Genomic DNA, 19,741 nt, shown 5'->3' on the forward strand with positions numbered 1-19,741 from the left:
TAGCCAAGCAATATTTTCTCCGGGGAAAAAGGACCATAAACACCAAGTAGGGTAGGGGTCTCTATCGTTTCTTTTATTTGAGGCCTGTTTTTTTTTTTTTTAAATCATGTGACTATTGCCTGAATGAAACAAAATTCTTAAGGTTAACTATAAAAGTACAAAACTAGTAGGAGCCACCTTGTGGAAATATTCTTTTAAAAGTAAATTCCAGGGAAGGTTTGATCCATGCTGAAGTGTGGCTGGAGCGGGAAGACATTTTGCTACGCAAAAGCAGCCAGCCAAAAAAGGACAAATATTGTATCACCTAACTTATATAAACGACTGGAAAACAGATCAGTGTACAGAGATCAAAGTTCGCCAGTGGTTACCAGGAGTGAGAGGTCAGAGCTTATAACGGAAAATTGCATTAAGGGTGGGGTTATACGGCTATTTATTGTAATTACTGTCAAATTACACACCTATAAAAACTGAATTGGGGCCCGTGATTAAAGCTCAGAAGCCAAGAAGAAAAAAACTGAATTGGCTAAAGTTATGCGGTGTTTGTACAACAGAAAGACGAACGGCTAATGCTGTGTATGTTTCATGGGGTTTGCTTCCTTAGAGGTTGAGAGTCATGGTTTCAGGGGGCATTAATTGACCTAATATGTTTACTGCCTCTGTTCTACCTCCTGTGCTGCATCACACAAAGGGTCGTAAAAACCCGCAAGCTTCCATCTAAAGTGCGGTAACTTGTCTCTATTTGTGAGGAGTAACGGGAAGGTAGTCAGGAGGCAGCTGTGGAATGTGTGGCCAATTCCCTCCTTTGACATGAAACCCAAACTGGGGGTGCCCAGCCACCATCCTGAACATTTTGATTAGATCTCATAGCTTCCTGGGATCATTCAAATCCTCATGACCTCCAGATTTCCTGGAGCCACGAACCTACTGCCCTGAGAAAATCATTAAACCGTAAACCAAAAACATTCCTGGGAATCACCTCAAAATCAAGCAACTGTTTCGCTAATAAAAAAGTTTGCCTTGAGCATTATATGACTTTAAGAACTATCTGTATGGGAGATCAAGTTGGAAACAGCAACTCAAAAGATTTCGAAAGATTAGCTAGCAATCTTAAGGGCCAGGCAGCTTGTAATTAAGGAAGAAGTACTCAAAAGGAAGGTAAGAAAGAATGGTTACACAACTTGAGGAATGTCATTAAGCTGAACATGTAGCAACTGGAATTGGTATGTGTGTGTATATTCTCAACGAAATAAAACTTAGGAGGGGCTGAGTCCTCTATTAAACTGAAGGAAACACACTAACCTGCTGCAATTAAGGGCCTTCCTAGCGCTAAGATAACCCTGTCACATTTCCATTTCTTTTCTAGCTGTTTCAAGGTCATGGGATTTCAAAATAATTCATCATAGCCCAAACGATGAATCATGTAATTTTTTTTCTTAAAAAAAGTCTGAGACATTTTAGTGACACGGAATGACCAATGGGTATGCTTGTGCTGATTTATCACAGTAAAACCTGTGAAAGTCACAATCTGTAAAGCAGAAAGCTGGCAGATAAGTGCAAATCATTTTTAAGTGACAGAAAAGTGGGAAGCCTGCAGCCAGTCTCAGGTGGACTGTGAACTCACTGCCACAGAATTAACTAGGGAAAGAGAACACCTCATCTGTCTCCAACTCCGTGGCTTGGAGCTGCTGACCTTGTAGCTAGCTAGCAGCCCCGCTCATCACAATGCTTCAGCCCTCTCCACTCCCAGCTCTTCACCTTCCCTGGACAAAGTGGGCGTCTTTCTTTTAAAGGAGAAACCCATACTACTAGCATACTCTTCCAGTCTACGTATTAAAATGACCAAGTAGGGCCACAATGAAACTTGGCAGCATTTCTTGGTAATGATTGCGCACGATGCATTTGATGTCCTTTCATTACACATGTGAGAACTCGAGTTCAGCAGCTATGTATTTTCACAACCAAAAAAATTTTACAAATTGCTTAGTTCATTTCTCCAAGTTTTGTTGACTGTGGCACTCTTTAATTTTTGATTTCTGTTATTGGGGTCCTTGGTGAACATGTAATTATCAAATTGAAAAGAAGCAACTTTCGATAAATTTGGAAACATAGTACAGCTACCAGTCAAGCCTTGCTTTATCCCTTGACTGTTAGAGTGGGTGTGTGTCAAGCTGTCTACACAGAGAACACAACAGCAAACCCAGATCTTTATTCCAAGTACTTCCCAGTGAGAAACCTGGGTTTTCTTGGCGTACTGCCTGGTTCAATGGGAGGCTGTATGCAGTCCAGAGAAGTGACAAGATCAATCTTGTGCCTCAAGGGAGGCCTGGTGCTTAAGGACTCGGAAACCAAACCAAGCCCATTGCCATCGAATCACTTCTGACTCGGGACCCGATAGGGCAGGATAGGACTGTGCCGTAGGATTTCAGAAGCTCTGAATGTTGATGGGAGCAGAAAACTTTTTGTCCCAATCCTGATGGGTTTCAACCCATCACACCCAATATGTAATCTGATAAACTGCCAGTGCTTAAGAAAGACACAGGTGTTTGAATTATTCATTAGGTGCTATTTAGATTGATGACACTAAACAAAGGATTGGCTCTTCCTTACAATGGAAGGCTGACAAATGTCCCTGAGAATGAGAATAGACCAAGGGCAGTCATGCAAAAACACCCCCATGACGTGGGAAAAAAAGTTACTACGTCAGGCTTTAAGTATTCCCCTGAGCAGTCAGGGAACTTTCACCTATTTTATTCAGGGTTTCATTTTTTAAATTCCAACCAGAAGCTAAATACAATTGGAACCCAGTAAGCACTAGTTGTACTCCAAAGGAGTAGGATCATTCAGATTTACTCCAGTAAGTATGCAACCCTTAAGCAAAGCTTTTCTTCATTTAAAAGGAAAAAAAAAAAGGAACCAAAAAACCCTATACAGTAGTCTTTCTGTATGTTCATTGCACAACATGAATTCTGTTTTGACACTTTTTTTTTTACAATTTTAAGATCCCAACTTTCATAACGTTTTTTCCTCCACTCCCAACAAACCCTCAAACTTTTAAATATGGTGTAGAAACCTGTATTTAAGCACAATTGACTTTCTTTGTAATATGATCTCATCTTTAATACCAAAAAAAAAAAAAACCCCAATAAGGAAAATCCTCTATCACGGTTTCTGCAGCTATGAAGGCATTCTCAGTTTCGTAGCTGCATGCAGAGCTGCATCAGCTGCTTCAGACTCCAGGTCTGCTTCCACGTGTGTAACTATGTCTACACCCAGCAGGATACTCCTTAATAACAGCAACTTGGGGGAAGAGATTGGGAAAATAAAACCACAAACTCATGAATTTATGAGTACCAGGAAACAAGCGTGGCCAGTAATACATGAGGCAGACTGCCTACCCGATGCTTGCTTTCTTTTCATTCAAGACTTCTTTCCCGTGGTTGCCTTTTCTTTTAACATGAAACAACCACTTCTGGTCATTAGACTGAATCTGACAGTGCTCTGGAACAACGGTGATTATACCAAAGCTAGTAAGTTTTTTCAAATGTTATTTGTACCTGTTACATTCACTTCTCACCCTCTAAATACTGATGACAGGTGTCACAGAGGCAAAGACCAGCGTACGTGGGAAGACCATCAGAAATGAGCATCACCTTGTGCTTTCAGAGACCTTTAAGCATTTCAGTGCGCAATAGTCCTTTCACTTCACATTTTAGCAAGATGCTGATGCAGTGCAGCAAATATGCAAAGCATCTTCTTTCACACAGTCCGTGCAGAAGACTTCTAATTTTTTTTTAAAGTTCTGAGACAAATGATTTTTTAAAAAATCCAAAATGAACAAGTTTCAAAATGCATAGTGTTCTGTGCGTGAGTCCTTTTTCCCCTTAAATTCTGAAAGAATAAAGTGGTAAGAAAACAAGAAAAACATTGCTGCTGCATTCTCCGATCTTCTCCCCGGTGCTGGTCGGCGCTTCAGTCTGGCATGTAAGGACGGAGGTGGTCCTCTATGGTGCCGACTGCCCAGTGGGTGAGCTGCTCCTGTGGCAGGTAGAGGCAGATGCTGCATAACTTGAAGATTGTAGCTTTGTTTTTTGGAGTCTGAAAAGGAGAAAATATTTTAAATAGTCTCAATAAGATTTTCAGCAATGGTTACACAATCTCTTAAGCACCAATGGACACAGTAACAAAATATACAGGGTAAGGGAATAATGTATGGTCCCTATTTGTAGAGCATATCGTCTATGAAGACAAATGCCCTATCTAACCCCTCCAAACTCTCTCTCTTCCAACTCAAAGCGAACCTACAGGGCAGAGAACTGCGCCTTTGGGTTTCTAAGACGATAGAGCTTTACAGGAGCAGACAAGCCTCATCTTTCACCCCAAGAGGGGCTAGTTGGTTCAGACTACTGACCTTGCAGTTAGCAGCCCAAAGCATAACCACTAATGCTAGGAGGGGGAAGCATTCTGATTACCCATCACAATGGCCTTATGAATATGCTTTTCTCAGTATACCACAAGAATATGCTCGCTAAAGCTACTTGCTCAAGATCACACAACGGTGTCTGTATCTGAACTGGTACCCATTCATCCCAGTGATGTGCCTTATAGCAGCACAGGCCTATCCAACAGTAACTTCAATCGTGGCACTTCAACCATGTGGTATACTAAAGGACATAGGATGGTAAGTGATTCTGACCAAAGTACTTAATTTCTTTCTCTCTTCTCTCAGCTGTAAAATAGTAGAGTTAATACTCTCTTTTCAGAGGACTGTTTGTAACCCTTCTAGGCCATGCAGATACACCAACACACTTTCAAGTTCGGAAGATCGACAACAAAAGCTAGGAGGAAGGGGAGCCTGAAGACCAAATTCATCTACTATGTGGCCAACCAATCGTGGAGGGCCAGTCAACTGAGGCGGGCCATTCCAGGGAAACAGACTGTCCAGTCGCCTGCTTTTAACCCAAACTTAAAGAGTTTAAAAGAAATTGGAAACAGTAACCAAAAAAGCCCTATCTAATTCACCTTTGCATTTTAGCATCTTGCACATAGAACCTCTAAGCTAAAAATAAAAATTTATGTTATTAATTCTACTTTTAAAAAAACATTTTTTGGGGGGAGGGAGGGCTGATCTTTAATCACCTTCTTAGAGACCTTCTAAAACTTTAAACTCCCCAACAACTTAAGTCCCTTTTACTTGCTTCCTTTTCCCCTGAGCGCCTACCATGGTTCTTCAACAGTCCAACACTACATTTTATTTATTGCTGGGTCTCAGCATTGGAGGGCAATTCCAAGGAGGCAAGAATTTTTATCTATCTTATTCATTGTTGTACAAGCCTGACGCTCATCTATTAGATAGTAAATCACAATGCTATTTTTAATAGCTTATAACAAATTATCAAAAATTTCAAATGCTGATATTCAGGTTGTCTGATGAGAATAAGTACTTTTAAAAAAACTAAACTGGAATATCTAGATTACTGCCTGAATTCTAAGTATGTAAGTCTATTTTAAATCCAAACATCCCTTACATCTTTAGATTCTGATTTTTAAGACCTAGGGCAGTGCGTTTCAAAACAGTACTGGTCACCTGAGGATCTTGTTACCATTGTAGACTGTGGTTCAGAAGGCCAGAGTGGGGGCTGAGATTCATTTCCAACTCATTTTCAGCTGATGCTGACCTGCCAACTAGACTTGAGGTAGGAAAGCTTTAAGGAAGTCTGTCTGCTCTAGTCCGGACTTTGAAAACCTTCCTGGAGACTGCTCAGGGACAGCAATGTTTGGACGTCAAGCCACAGAACATCTTTCCTTTAAAAAGTAACTTTAAAGACAATGTAGTGTTGATGGAGATCATATCTTGCCAAGAAAACAGGTTTACTAATCAGTAAGTCTGTATCATCAAAGGACCTCTGGTGTTTTATTATTGTGGTGGTGGTACATTTGTTGTGTTTTAAATGCTTATTACCTGCAAGTGCTGTCTGTCAATGAAGAGAAACACTGACTGGTTAGGATTGTTGACAACAATTCCAGTCTTGTCCTTGCGGCTCAGTACATGCAGAAACTGTTTTTCATAGTCACCGTGATGAAACTCAAATTTGGCCTACATAAGAAATACAAACATTCCTGTGTAACTACGAACACTTTAAGCCACCTGACACACCAACTGTACCCATATGCATGCTGTGCGCGCTGTCTACATACACACTGGCTGATGGTCACATGTGGCTATTTAATCTAAATAAAATTAAATGGTTCAGTGACACTAGCCATATTTCATATATTCAATGTGCATGTGTAACTAGTGGCCACTACCATGAACAGCCTCCAAAGATGGATACCATTTCCTTCATCACAAAATAGTTCCACAGGATGACCACAATAAAAAAAGTCTCATAATTTAACTTTTGCATATTAACAATGTGTGGTTATGAGGGCTGTGATTCTCAGTGATTGAGAGGTTATGTAACGATGTCTGATGTGGACATCCTCCACTTTTGCCTGCCAATTTTCCAAAGCAACATGGTATTATGTCCAATACAGTAAGAAATGCCAACATGGAAAAATGGTTAATTAGGATTTTTATCACTTAGTAGCTTTTAAGCCAAACGAGTCTTCACTGTAATGAAAGTGTTCTTTTAAAATTTACATTTAGTACCCCAACCACAGAAACGCAGTATACGCATAATAGAAGCTGTGAAGAAAGTTCTCAATCTCGAGATGCTGCTCAACAACATCTGCAAAAACGGGCAAGCAACATGCTTCCAATTCTTTTCTAGAGAACATCAAAATGCTATAAAGGTAAAAGGAATAATTAAAAGAGTGGGCAGGTAGTGCAGGGAGCATTAACAGGTGATATTTAGATAGGGTCTTAAAAGATAAAGAGAATTTTTCCCAGGGAAAGTCATAATAGTTAGCAATTTGGAAAAATGTCATTCTAGGAAATGAGATGAGCACAAATATAAACCATGCCAAAATCGAAATATCCTTCAAATAAAACTGCCAAGTGTTCCACAGGGGCAAATAGCACGGTGCATAGAAGTGAATTTAACACACTGGAAGAGGTTTGGGTGAGAGCGAAAAAAAGCCTTCAAATATAATGTGATAGCATTCGAAGTCTATGCCATTGAAAACAGGGAGTTGTGATTTGAGATGGAATGGTCTGGCCAAAAGATAGCTATTATAAACTGAATCCTTTATTACTTCTTACTGAATAGCGTACTTAATGCTAACAGTGGCATGAAGAGCAAGCCTGGAACAGCAGCATCAGGAGACATATTTTAACGCCATCCATAACCCTAGAACTCTCTGATGCTTGACTATACCAGAAACTTGGTATTTAAACCTTTAATGGGTTCCTATTAAACCCACTGTCATAATTCAGTGCTTCAACACTTACACACACACACACACACACACACAGTTTACAAAGTTAAAAAGTTTGGCTTCTTTTTGTTTACCTTTAACAAAACACTGGAGCACTTATATTTAAGCTCCTTATGCAAACACTTCAAATATTTTTAGGGACACAAATGAGTTCTTACAGGGTTCATTTATTTACTAGACTGACGTTCTAAAATCAGATCCTGGTGCTATGTTCAGTCCAGAATGTAGTAATAGTAGGCTTGTCATACACAGTACACCATGGGAGGGGTTGAGAGTGCAAGTCAAGTAGACTAAGGTATCCCAAATAAGGTCCCAGAGGGAGAGATAATCTGATGGGATGATAAACGGACCCACAAAACTTTCCTATGAGAAATTCTGAATTTTAAAAAATCCTAACACTCTAACAATAGTAAGAATGGAGGGGTTTAGACAACCTGCCGGATAGCAATAAACATGCCTTTTCCATTCCTACGGTTTTCCTCTTTGTATTCAAGTTGATTTGCCAACATACTCATGTTAATCAGAAACCTACTAAAAAACACACCAATCTGCTTCCACTTGGGTAGTAGAAATGGTTAAAATGCTTGGCTGACTAAGAGGTTGGAGGTGTAATGGGCCCAGAAACTCTGAAGAAAGGTTAGACTTCCAATAAAAGCAACCACTGAATTCTATGGATTGATTATAGGTCTTTTCCAATGTACCTAGAGTTGCCATGACTCACAATATTTTTTTTTCTTTTTAGATTGTTCTATTTACTTCTGTCTAGCTGATGTATCATCTTGAGACTTTATTACTATCAAGGAGGTCTTAGAACAAGGAATGCTAGTTTATTTGAACTGATGCGGCGTCACCCACCACAGGACCTGGGAGCGTATTTCAGCATACCCATCATCAATCACACACAAAAACACCATCAAGCGCTATCAGAGTAATGTACAGATGCAAAACAGTTTCTGAGCATCAATTAGTTTTCACACTCCTAAACAACTTGCTCAAAATAAATCTTCTAATGTTTAACTTCAAGTCAATTTTTCTTAGGGTGTTTCCCTCTCCTTGATTATAAAAAAATGTGTGTGCTCAGTATAGAAAATTATGAAAATACCAGGGGACATCACAAAGTTCATGGAAAAATGGAATTAAAAGTAAAATTATCCCAAAAACTGCGTGCCCTCATGACCATATTATCTTTTTTCAAGTACTAAGTTATTCACACCAGATCTAGGACTACCATCAGTAATATTTGGGTGGACCGCCTCTTGCTTCTTCCTTATGCGACGTACTATCTATAAAATTGGCATCAAAACATAGTCAAGTAGTACCCATAATTTAACCCTAGAAATTGTCAAATACATCAAGTGGCAAAGCAGTCAAATGTGAGCAAGGTGTCAAGGGCAGTTACAAGCCATTACTTCAGTTCCCACCCACAGACTTTTATAGACTAATAAAAATATTTATGTACAAATCAACTTCTAGAGCAGTTTCTTAGACCACACGCCTTCGAGGGCGAGGCTAGATGAGGAAACTGTTTCCGAGGTGGAGCGGGCAATAGACCATTTACGGCTCCCTCTATAAACCAACAGCTATCATAGATGATTTTCTCCGGCGATAATTTCAGACACACGCGAGGGAGTTAGAACTCAAGAGACCCAGTAATCTAAATGCTTTCTCCTTTCACATCACAGCATTCAAAAAGAACCCATGGTGGTGGGGCGGGGACGGATAACTTATTAGCATAACCCAAGGAATTTCTATCCCAAGAATTTTTCCCTTCAATGAAGTGTTCATCACACTTATTTTAGAATATACTACCTGAACAGGCCTAAAAGGCTCATCAGATTCCTTCCACCTAGAAAACAGGAGACAGACAATTTTTTCAATGTCATTCCGAGGCCAAAGAATGAAATCCATCTCCTGAGTACAGCCAATGACATCCTAGAAAATGACCACAAAAAAAAAAACTTTCAAAGAAACATAAAGGTGAATAATGTCACACAGTTCGAAGTTTCACAACATATCAAAAAGTTTCTGTTATAATAGTAACGGCCCTGGATACACTCAAACAGCCCATGACCAAAGTGTAAATTTTGCCCGGTAAAGCCATCTTCAAATCCAATGTTTCTCACTCCGAGACTTAGATTCACCAGTGCATGGTGAAAATTTGAACTAAGATTTTGTTTGTTGTGGGACTGTTGTTTTTCTTGCTAACCCCTGTAGCTTTACTTCTCCGCCTACAGTCAGAACCTGGGTAAGCAAAGATGTCTTCAACTTTCTAATACAAGCAACTACACTACCGTATTCCAGATGAAATGCTATTTGTTAGACGCTGGCAGAAACTACTTTTCCTCATTCCTCTTCCCCTCACAATCACAGTCCAGTCGTATCTTCTAGGCCCCCCAAAAAAACTTTTCGAGACAAGTACCTGGTCTTCTAACATTTATCACTAATTGTTACTCGTGTTCCAGTACACCCAGATAAGCTCTCGGCATGTGGCAAAAGTTTAGAAAAGTTAGCACCAATGAATACCTCCCACTTTAAGCTGCTTATTTATAAAGGGGATGATGTGCGTTTTCCCCACGAAAAGGAAAAGCATTCATCTCAATAACATCCAACCCTGTAAGCACAACACCACATAAAAGTTACGCTTAAGCTACCAACACAAGTTTCATTTGAAATCAGCTTTAAAACAAACTAACATCTTTTTAAGAATTTAAAAACTAGGTTTTATGTGCAGCACTTGAGTTATTAAAAATGAGATCTGTCCATATACTTTATCCATATAAGAACAGTCCAGTGCAAGAACTGTACTTTTCCAATCCTATGAAACACAGTAGAGTTCCTGGGTGGTGCAAACCATTTAAGGGCATACCCGTCCACCTAAAGGTTGGAGGTTCAAGTACACTCAAAGGCACCTCTATATTATGTAAGCCATGGTGATCTACTTTCGAAAAATCAGTCATTGAAAACTATGGAGCGGAGTTCTTTGACAAACACGGGTTACCATGAGGAGGGGGTGGTCCCAAAGGCAACTATATATGTGATGCTGCTTTCAAGAAGCAAACCAAAAGAACAGACGTGTAACGATTGGAAGGCCTAACCAACAGGGCTTGACTATTGAAAGCATGGCTTTGGACAAACATTAATTCTCAAAAAAGTAGTAAAATTTTGGAGGCTCGATAATAACTGAAAATGAATCCTACCCCCTGGAAGACTAAAAAAAAAAAAAATCAAACCTCATTTATAAGTAAAATTGGTGAAAATGTAAATATTTACTTAACCACAACAAAAATTTTCATTCATTTACTTTATTACTAACTGATAGGACTTACTAACTACACTTTGCAGGCCTGACAAAAGTTCCTTAATTTCTTTTATACAAAACTTGTGTTACTGAGAAATCCATCACCACAGTAACTTGACTTTTATAGAAAAAATAATTAAGCTGAGCTCACAAAACTTGGCAGTCCAGTCAAGTCTGACAACAGAACTGACTTACCCTTCTCATAGACTGGTATCGAGGAGCGTGGAGCTGTACCACATCCTTCTGCAAAAGCTCTATGGAACTTTCCAAGGAATAGCTGGAATCTCGCACACCTTTCAGGATATTTTCTTCATAATTATTTGTCATGACTGGTATAACTTCAGACACTTCAAAAAGTGCCGATTTTTTCTTCTAAAAAGCAAACACCAAACAAACAACTACGTTAACCCACTAGTAGCACATTATCTTTTAACTCGCAGTTCACATAGCAATGTTAAATGTATTTATTCTCATCAGTAAAATCTTAATTTCCCTAAAAAAAGAAACAAAACATTTTCAGTATGGTCTTTTTTTTTTTAACACCACCCTTATCCTTTATACACAAATGCTCCTAGCAGAATTTTTACCTTGCCAGCTTAACAGTGCTATGACATCCATAGCAGATATTGAGAAAATAAGCATTCATATCTATATGCTATGAGGAACACCAGCCACTTAATAGTTGTGATGTAATCATCTCACTTATTTGGTCTACAGTTAAATTTTTTAAAAATCAGCCATTCAGAAAAATTGAGAATGAAAGTTTTCTTTGTACAGTTCCATCTTCATTTCTCTTTCTGGACATCCTACAACTACACAAGTGTCAATATTTGAAAGGCAAAAAAAAAATTCTACTGAAGTCGAGTCTCAAAAGTATGAGACCAAGATCAACCTAAACCCACAAAATTCTCCGAGTATAATCGTGAACTGTGCATGGTAACTCCCTCAATACTGTCCCTCAATTGTTATTCATACAGTAACACTTTTCTACAGGTATTTTAAAAATAGTACAATTTTCCAACTCTTGCAGCTTAAAAACAAAGATCTGGTTCACCACTTGTATCTGATTCATTTTCTAGTCAATCCACCAATAATACCTTCACCTACAAAGGATCCTATCCTTGTTTTTGTGTTATTGGTTCAAGGACTTTAGGAGTGTTTTCCAGTCCAGTCTGTTGGGGTGCTAAGCCCTAGCCCCATAGTCTGTTTTTGGTATTCCCTGGGGACTTCGTTGCTCTGTTCCCCTTGCTGTTCTATTCCACGCCCCTTAAGTGTTTTGCCTCGGTGTGGTGGGATCAGATAGGGCGATCCTATCCATTTTGAAGATTAGAAAAGGGAGAAAGTGTGGAAGACCATCTTTGGTAATATCTGATCTTGTGACAATCACTTCAAAATAAATTCCTTTTGAAGCCACTTTACAGTTATATTCCTTTAACCTCTAAGAGCCAAAGGTAAAAACTTGGGAAACTCCCAAATATTAAACAGAAACCATATGAAGAGTCTAAGTATGGATATGAAATTAGCCTACAATGTGTGAAAATCAAAGTGATCTTTCCTTATATTCCTAACAGAATCACGAGTCAAATAGCCTTCTTTATTAGAAACTGTCCATTTTAATTGAAAAAATATTACTGCTTGTATCATGTCCTCTGATTATTGATAACCCACGACATTGCTTAATTATAGAATTCTATCCAAGACCATCCACCTCCAGAAAATTAAACTTCCTCTTTAGAACATTTTGAAATTTTAAAAATTATCACTTTAAATCACACCATGACAGTATTAAGTGTTCTTAAAAATAAAGTGTACTGTATCTCATTTAGTATGCCATAAGAAAAGGTACTTTTCAGAGTAGAAAAAGTCAAAAGCCAGCTGACTTTAGTGTGTAAGCAATGTGATTCTGATTTACCATCTTCAGTCTTATTTACTTTCACTTTACATTCAATAATCCTTACATTGTTAGTTTGTTATGTAACATCACACAGCCTATAACCTTACAATATTATCAATCCAAATTAACTATAAGCGGGCCCTAAGCTGTAGAATTGACTATTTCTAAGTCAAAGAGGACTCCAGGGACTTCTTTCCATTCAGTTAGAATGAAAATACTCAAATCTACAGAATTAGACTCATGAAAGACAAAGGATTCAAAGTAAACTTTTTCAACCACTCATTAGCCTAATATTCATGGTTACTTAAGAGTAACAGGCAAAAGCATACACTTCTGAGAAGTCCTAGTGCCAAGGCAGAGTTTTAGAACTTTCAATTACCTTCTCCTTGAATACAAAGGCAATATACATCTTGAAGTCAAACTGGTCAGCTAGAGATTCTTTTTTCTTTCTAAGCTGAGCACGTAGTCTGTTCAGAGCTTGTTTCTTCCGGGAGTTTGGGTCCCCCATTTTGAGATACAGGTGGTACCAAAGCCTTTGGAAATTGTCACTAAACTATGGGCACTTTTTCTTAAGACTCAAGTACAACAGAAACAAGTCATTTTTCCCCCTGCTAATATGACTGAATAGCTAAAATCACAACTGTAACCGCAAAACTGCACCTTCTGGCAATATTAGCAAACTGTCATATTACAGGGTCAGGAAACAAAAGCTGCTGTCCAGTCATATTTGGACAATAACGCTGGAGGTCATACTGGAAAAGGGGGAGGAAGGAAAGAAAGAGGAGAAAAACTAACTTTTTGGAAAAGACATTTGGCTCAACTGCCAAAAGAAAGGCTTTGGGGAGAAGTGAAAAAGCCTATTATCGGGACTCAGGTGTGCAAGAAGCCACAGCTGACACCAGACCAAAAATCCCTACAATCCATTCGGACTGTTTTTTCCCTTTTTAGAAAACAGGTTATGAAAAGGAGTGGGAAGGGAGAAATGTGATCCTTGCTTTCCAAACACAAAAATAAAACAAAAACAAAACACCAAAACCGGGCAGGGGAATGAAACTGAAATATCCAATTGGATGTTACCCAGCCAGATCCATGGCTGTAGTACCTAATTAACTCTTAGTTATTTCAGATTTCACTATTGCTAGCTATTGTCAGTGCTTGTTATTGATTACAGTTGGTGGTGAGCAAAGAGAAAAGTGCAAAATCGGTCGAGGACGGGGAGAGGCACAGGGATTCCCTGCAATCAACTACAGTGTATACCGGGGGCGGGCAGCTGCTGCCCAAAGGAGCCATGAGAAAAAAGCGCGGAGTCATGACCAACTTCCCCATCACCCACATTTTCACCCTCAGGCGGCTGCTATTGCTGCTGCCAAGGAGAATCATGATGGCAGAGGGTTAGGGGGTATATAATAAGATCGAATAATTATTCCGGCTCGGTGGTTAGACCTGATTAATACCCGGGATCCCACCTCCCACAATCCTGCAAAAGAGCCCTACATTCCCGGAGGGAGCCTTCTCTCGGAAACTGCCCCCGTTCAGGAAGACGGGGAGAGCGATTTACCTTCCGGAGAGCATGGCTGAGGCAGGGGGTGCCGGATCTCCAAAACCCCAGGCAGGCAGTGCCCGAGGACCACTTCGCCTTCCAGCCCAGGCCCCAGCCCCGCCCTCTGCCCTCAGCGGCAGCGACTCACTGACAACACGGGAGACGCAGGATCACTCAGGGTTTTCCCTCATTGCATCGTGGAAACGATTCCCGCCCGGGTAGAGTAGACGGGAGAGGATAAACGGGTAGGGACCGACGGGGTGGGGTGGGGGGCAAACAAAGAAAAACAATTGTGTTACTATTAATCACTTTTAGAGTTCAAGCCCCACCCCCCAAAAAAAGTTTGAGCCCTTCCCAACCTGCAAAATAAAAATTAAAAAAAAAAATTTTAAGGGCAAAAGGAAGTTCCGGGATGCCGGATTTACTCGCTCTCACGTTGGACAGGCCATGCTTTCCCGAGTTTGGATGGTAGGGGGTGGGGTCGTGAGTTTTGCTTCCCGAGGAGGCAGGCGGTGACGGGGAGGCAGCTGGGGGCGGGGGGTGAGGGGGGAGGCGGGTGGCAGGGAAATCCCCTCCCTGTCCCCTCGGAGACCTGGACTCGCGGACCGGCTCTCGGGCGGGGCTCGGGCCCTCTTAGCCGCAGCCTGCGGGCGGAGCGGTGGCGGCGGCGGAAGAGGCGGCGGCGGGGGTGCTGCTCGCAGCGCGGGCAGGAGCCATGTCAAGAGAAAACCACCAGCCAACTGCGCCCCTCCATCCCCGCTGCAGTGCGCACTGGGACCGCGCCGCCCGCGCTGCTGCCGCCGCTCGGCCCCCACCTGGGACCCATAGTCTGGCTCGGCGCCCCGGCGGCGGCGGAGGGGAGGGACGCGGGGGTAGCGGCGACGGAGGACGAGGAGGAGAGACGAGGAGAAAGAGGAGGGGCGGGCGGCAAGGGGGGGAGGGGAGCCCTGCGCTAACGGAGTCTGTCTGCCAAGGGAGCCCCCCAAATAAAAGTTAGTTCAGTCCGTGCATCGGCTCGTGAGCGTTTCTTCCCCGCACAGTCGAGCCTCCGGCTCTCGGCAAACGAGGTCGCGGAACCGCGGAGCGGCCAAGAGCCGAAGCCGAGGGGGAGCGTCGGCGGCGTCGCGGCGTCACGGCTTCGGGCCCCGCCACCGGTGGCTGCGGAAGCGGCGGTGGAGGCAGGGGCCTCAGGCAGCTCCCGGGTCCGGGCTGAGCCGCGTTTGAGGAGAGGAGCAAGAACAAACAACTTAAAATGGCAGCTGCGGCCACTGAGTCACCCGCCCCTGGCCGGCACCGCCCCGTCCCTCTGCGGCTGCGCGGCCGTGGGACTGTACCATCTACGTAAGAACGGGGGGGAGGGAGAGACCGGAAGGCGGGGGAGTCACCGTGGTTATTAACTATGAAGGAAAGAAAAGCAAGGAAAGAATCTACAAAAGGCTCTTCAAAGGCTATTCCTTTCAAGTAAAACTTTCCAAGTAACATGCCCGACTGAACGGGAAGTTTGCGAGCGGACACGCCCCTCTTCTCCAGGATGGTCTCTTCCATGGGGCGGGGAAAGGGCCTCTCCGCCCCTCCCCCTCCGCCCCTCAGTCAGGAAGTCCCGGTCCCAGTAGTTCGCGCATCCTCTGTTCCTCTGGTGATGTCACAAGCCAGGCCCTCTGCCCGCCCTCCAAGACCCGGATGGATTCGCTCCTTCCGGGAACTGGACTGCATCCCGGGCTCAGATCATCACGAGACCCGCCGGGGCAAGAGTCAGGGGAAGGCGGCGAGGGTGGGGAGCGGAGTGTGGACGAGGCCGGAGGCGGAGCTAAGGAGGAAAGGGAAGTGGGTAGGTGGGTGGGCTTGTAGGGGCTAAGAATAGCGTATCACCGGACTGTGGCTTTATTTCTGCACCACTGATGGACAGTCCTTCTGGGGTCCCCCTTGGAGTATCTTGAATGGGCGTGCCATGAATTCAGTGCAAACACTTGATTTAAACTTTTAAAGACATGTTGCAAAAAAATGTCTCTTGTTAGTCCCTTGGGCTGCCTCCTCCTCGCCACGTGTCCGGGCTGGCAGTAAAGCAGTGGCCTCATTAGAGGTAGTGTACCTCTGTGCCACATCTCATAGTGTCCGCCCACCCCATCCCTTGGACTTCCTCCCCTGAGACTGTACTGAATCCTTAGCAATACAACAGCTTTAGTGGTCCTGTGATAGAGTTGTAAATTGTTCGAATATGACATTTGCTAGACTCGATGACTACTAACAGAAATTAGCTTGTAAAACGTGTTTAATAATGAAACATCATTTGTTACACAATTAGTATTAACTGAGTAATGGAGTAATGACAGCTCTGACCACAGAGCTCGTTACAAGGTTCACAAAGTCAATTAGGATAGAGGTTGAGCTTTGTAGGTGTATTAACCATTATAAGCTGGATTTATGAAAAATATTTTGCTGATAAACTACCTGAAGGGGTATTTTTTAATAAAAAATAAATAAAATTTTACTGAAACAGCGTGAAGACTTTATAGACAGTCATTGTGGTGTGGTTCCCACCGGCCTCACCCCCACGTTACACTTTGAGTTAAAGATGCACAGACAACTGTGCACTCAGCTTCTGTACTCTAGCACGGTCCCAGCCCCCAGCCCATCTTGAGAGAATGGCTACCTCTCACAAGTGCTGCTCATTGTTCCACAGCTCTATGAGGAGAAAGCAAAAGTCTGTGAGTTGATAAATCACCTGCTGTCCAAGGACCAGATTACAGCAGGAATGCAGCTAGAAAGAATTGCCTGGCAGGCAAAGCTGAGATTTCCAAAAAAATCACTTGTTCTACTTTTCAGGTGTTACAGGTAGCAGGTGTCAAAACTGTTTTCATCAAAATATGGGGGGGAGACAGTTGCTCCCAGTGTGAAATGATTCCCATTGAGTGGGTGTGTAAAAGGATAGCAACTGGTTCTCTTCTCAAAAGGAACTCTGGTGTCAAGGAAGGCTACAAGTTTTACCCACACAAAGTGGAGATGTTTTTCGGGGATGATGCCAACAATGATCCACAGTAGTCTGAGGAACAGCTCATTGCTGCCAAAGTTTGCTTTGCTGGACTTGAGATAGGCCACACTGAAGTGGACCTCATGAATCAAGACACAGGACATTTTGAAATACTAGAAAAATCTTGGTTCCCCCAGGACTGTTCTTTGGTGAACATGAAGATTGAATTTGGTGTTGATGTAACCACCAAAGTAACTGTTCTTGCTGATATTATTGGAAACGATTCCTAGAGACTCTGACCATCAGGGAATCGAAGCCAACAGAAGGATAAACAGTCACATCATGACCTCAAAGAAGTAACTCCTGCATGGCAGTAAATGGTCAAGAAAAACTTTGAGTGGGTTGCAGAAAGAGTAGAGCTGCTACTGAAATCACAAAGTCAGGGCAGGGTGGTAGAATTGATGGGCTCGATCTCTGCTCTCGTCACTGTGAGAAAATCAAGGAGGCTTATGGTAACATCTCCCCCTGAAACGCTGAGGATTAAAGCGGAGTCTGAAATGGATGACATCCCTACCGCCTTTGTGGCAGTAGCAGACAGGAGCAATGGTTTAGGACCAGTGTTATCTGATAACACTACATGTCCAGTGGTATCTGTACACACACACACACACAACCCCCACCATACTAGGGGACTTAGGGTGTGTGCTGAGTGCTCTCAGCTGTTTGACTATACTTTCTCCAGAAGGATCAGCTCAATTTACCACTCAAGTCTTTGGCTTGAACAATCATTTGGTGTGGGCCAAACTGTGAGGAAGTATCTTCAATACGTGGATTTCCTTGAAGCAGGCTGACAGAAAATCATAAAATGCAGTTTCTTACAAATGCATAGTGCTTATTATATGATGAGTATTAGGATAATTTCTAATTCAGCTACAGGGAAAAATCATGTAAGATGAAAAATTTTAAGAGAAAAAGAAAATTATTGAATTTTTTAAAAGACTATTGTTTAAAACATCTGTTGGTACCATGTGAAAAGGAATTTCTACCTATTGCCTTTTAGAATCAATTTGAAGAAAAAAAAAGCAAATGCCATAAGTTGTTTTGTTTTACGTTCATTTTCCTTACCTCAGCCTCCTCCTGACATTTGCATGTTGACTATTTCCAATTTCATTTCAGGGCTCTCTTTTGATCCCAAGTGTCACTTCTATAATTCCACACGCTAATACTCATGATGTGTTTTAATGTGTCTGTAGTTACCTGGCTCATAGTGACCCCATAGGGCAGGATGGAACTATGCTTGTGGGTTTCTGAGTCTGCAACTCTCTCTTTTTTGTCAGCAAGCTAACTATTCTACAGGCAATAGGGACTCCATGCAAGTTTTTAAAAATCACCTTTTCCCCTCTTCAAGCTTTTTTGTGCATTATAGAAAACTGAAAAGCAAAGACCAAACGCAAAGAACACAAAAGACAACCAGAATCATTTTGATGATGTGATCATTACAGTTTGACATGTCTTTCTATAGCTTATGCATGTAACCAGCTGAGCATACAATCAGTGGTTAAGGTCACACTGGATGGATGGATGGGAGTAGAAAGCCTCAGCTTTCTTCCCAGGGCAGCTGATGGTTTCCAGCGGCTGACCCTGCAGTCTGCAGCGCCACATTGTTACCCACTACAGCATGAATGAGAATGACCAATGGCCACACATTTGGGTTTGGAGAACTGTTACAGGAGCCCTGCTGGCACACTGGATTAAAGCACCGGAGAGCTAACAGCAAGTTCAGTAGTTCAATCGGACCATTTGCTAAGTAGGAGAAAAGTGAAGCTGTTACACCCCATAAAGATGTACACCCGTGGAAACTGTTAGGTAGGCTAGCGTAGGACTAGGGAATGTCCAGTAAGCATGCCCAGAGAGCCAAGCTAGGGAAACAAAGGAGTGGCACTGCACATGATCAGAGGTTCAGGTTTCCCGCTGGTAGGCATGGGTAGACGCTGAACCTGGATTGGCCCACCTAGGCCAGGTGAATTCAATTCAGCCAATGGGGTGGATCAGGGGTGGTCCACCACGCCTCCCCGTGGAATCCTTGAAAAGTCAGGAGCCCAGAGTTGAGACGCACTTCTGCATGATGCTGAGCAGCTTTCGCCAGGCTGCATGTTTGGGCGGAGTCCTATGGGTGCCGTGTAAACCTGAAACAACTTCTCTCATAAAACTCACTTGGATCACGAACCAGGCTTCGGTGTGAATTCTTTCTCGCGTGGAGCCAAGGACCGAGGTATAGAACTAGCTCCAGAGAGATCTAACAGAAACCTTTCAGGGTAGTTCTACTCTGTCATTTAAGGGCCCGCGGACTTGGGATCAACTCAATAGCAGTCAGTTAGCCCAGTGGTAGTAGATAACTTATGGAGCCTCTCTGATGCTTTGTTAGAAATGCATCACCACCGCTAGAAATAAAATATCAAGGTTTTGCCCCATTTATTCTACCCTAGTCCCACACAAGGGTTGGGTGTTGGAAAGGGAATGGGAAAGATAATGTAGCAATGATTTGTGGCATCACAGCTTAAAGGTCCCAAATGAAACCCACTGCCATCAAGTCAATTCAGACAACTAGTGACCGGTAGGACAGGGTAGAACGGCCCTGAGGGTTTCCGAGAGCAACACTTAATG

The 19,741-nt window shown here is 42.4% G+C and overlaps 1 protein-coding gene and 1 pseudogene across 1 annotated transcript; one reads left to right on the top strand and one right to left on the bottom strand.

Annotated features, from left to right (window-relative positions):
- Window positions 1-2,706: 2,706 nt before the first annotated feature.
- Window positions 2,707-15,384, bottom strand: C1H6orf62 (chromosome 1 C6orf62 homolog). The gene is made up of 5 exons (XM_075533296.1): window positions 12,949-15,384; window positions 10,871-11,047; window positions 9,187-9,309; window positions 5,960-6,094; window positions 2,707-4,095 (listed from the first exon to the last, which is right to left on the bottom strand). The coding sequence occupies exons 1-5, from the start codon at window positions 13,075-13,077 to the stop codon at window positions 3,970-3,972; spliced, it is 690 nt and encodes a 229-aa protein (XP_075389411.1). The 5' UTR covers window positions 13,078-15,384; the 3' UTR covers window positions 2,707-3,969.
- Window positions 15,385-15,748: 364 nt separating this feature from the next.
- On the top strand, window positions 15,749-17,941 carry LOC142442263 (bifunctional phosphoribosylaminoimidazole carboxylase/phosphoribosylaminoimidazole succinocarboxamide synthetase pseudogene; annotated as a pseudogene).
- Window positions 17,942-19,741: the final 1,800 nt, after the last annotated feature.

The sequence above is a fragment of the Tenrec ecaudatus genome, chromosome 1, assembly GCF_050624435.1.
Source record: "Tenrec ecaudatus isolate mTenEca1 chromosome 1, mTenEca1.hap1, whole genome shotgun sequence".
Taxonomy (NCBI): domain Eukaryota; kingdom Metazoa; phylum Chordata; class Mammalia; order Afrosoricida; family Tenrecidae; genus Tenrec; species Tenrec ecaudatus.

What these genes read in the sequence shown, in the direction of transcription:
- C1H6orf62 (XM_075533296.1), bottom strand. Translation starts at nt 13,077, where the DNA reads ATGGGGGACCCAAACTCCCGGAAGAAACAAGCTCTGAACAGACTACGT. An exon ending in CCTTTGTATTCAAGGAGAAG is followed by an intron (nt 11,048 to 12,948) that starts GTAATTGAAAGT and finishes TTTGCTTTTTAG; the next exon opens with AAGAAAAAATCGGCACTTTT. An exon ending in GATACCAGTCTATGAGAAGG is followed by an intron (nt 9,310 to 10,870) that starts GTAAGTCAGTTC and finishes GTCATTTTCTAG; the next exon opens with GATGTCATTGGCTGTACTCA.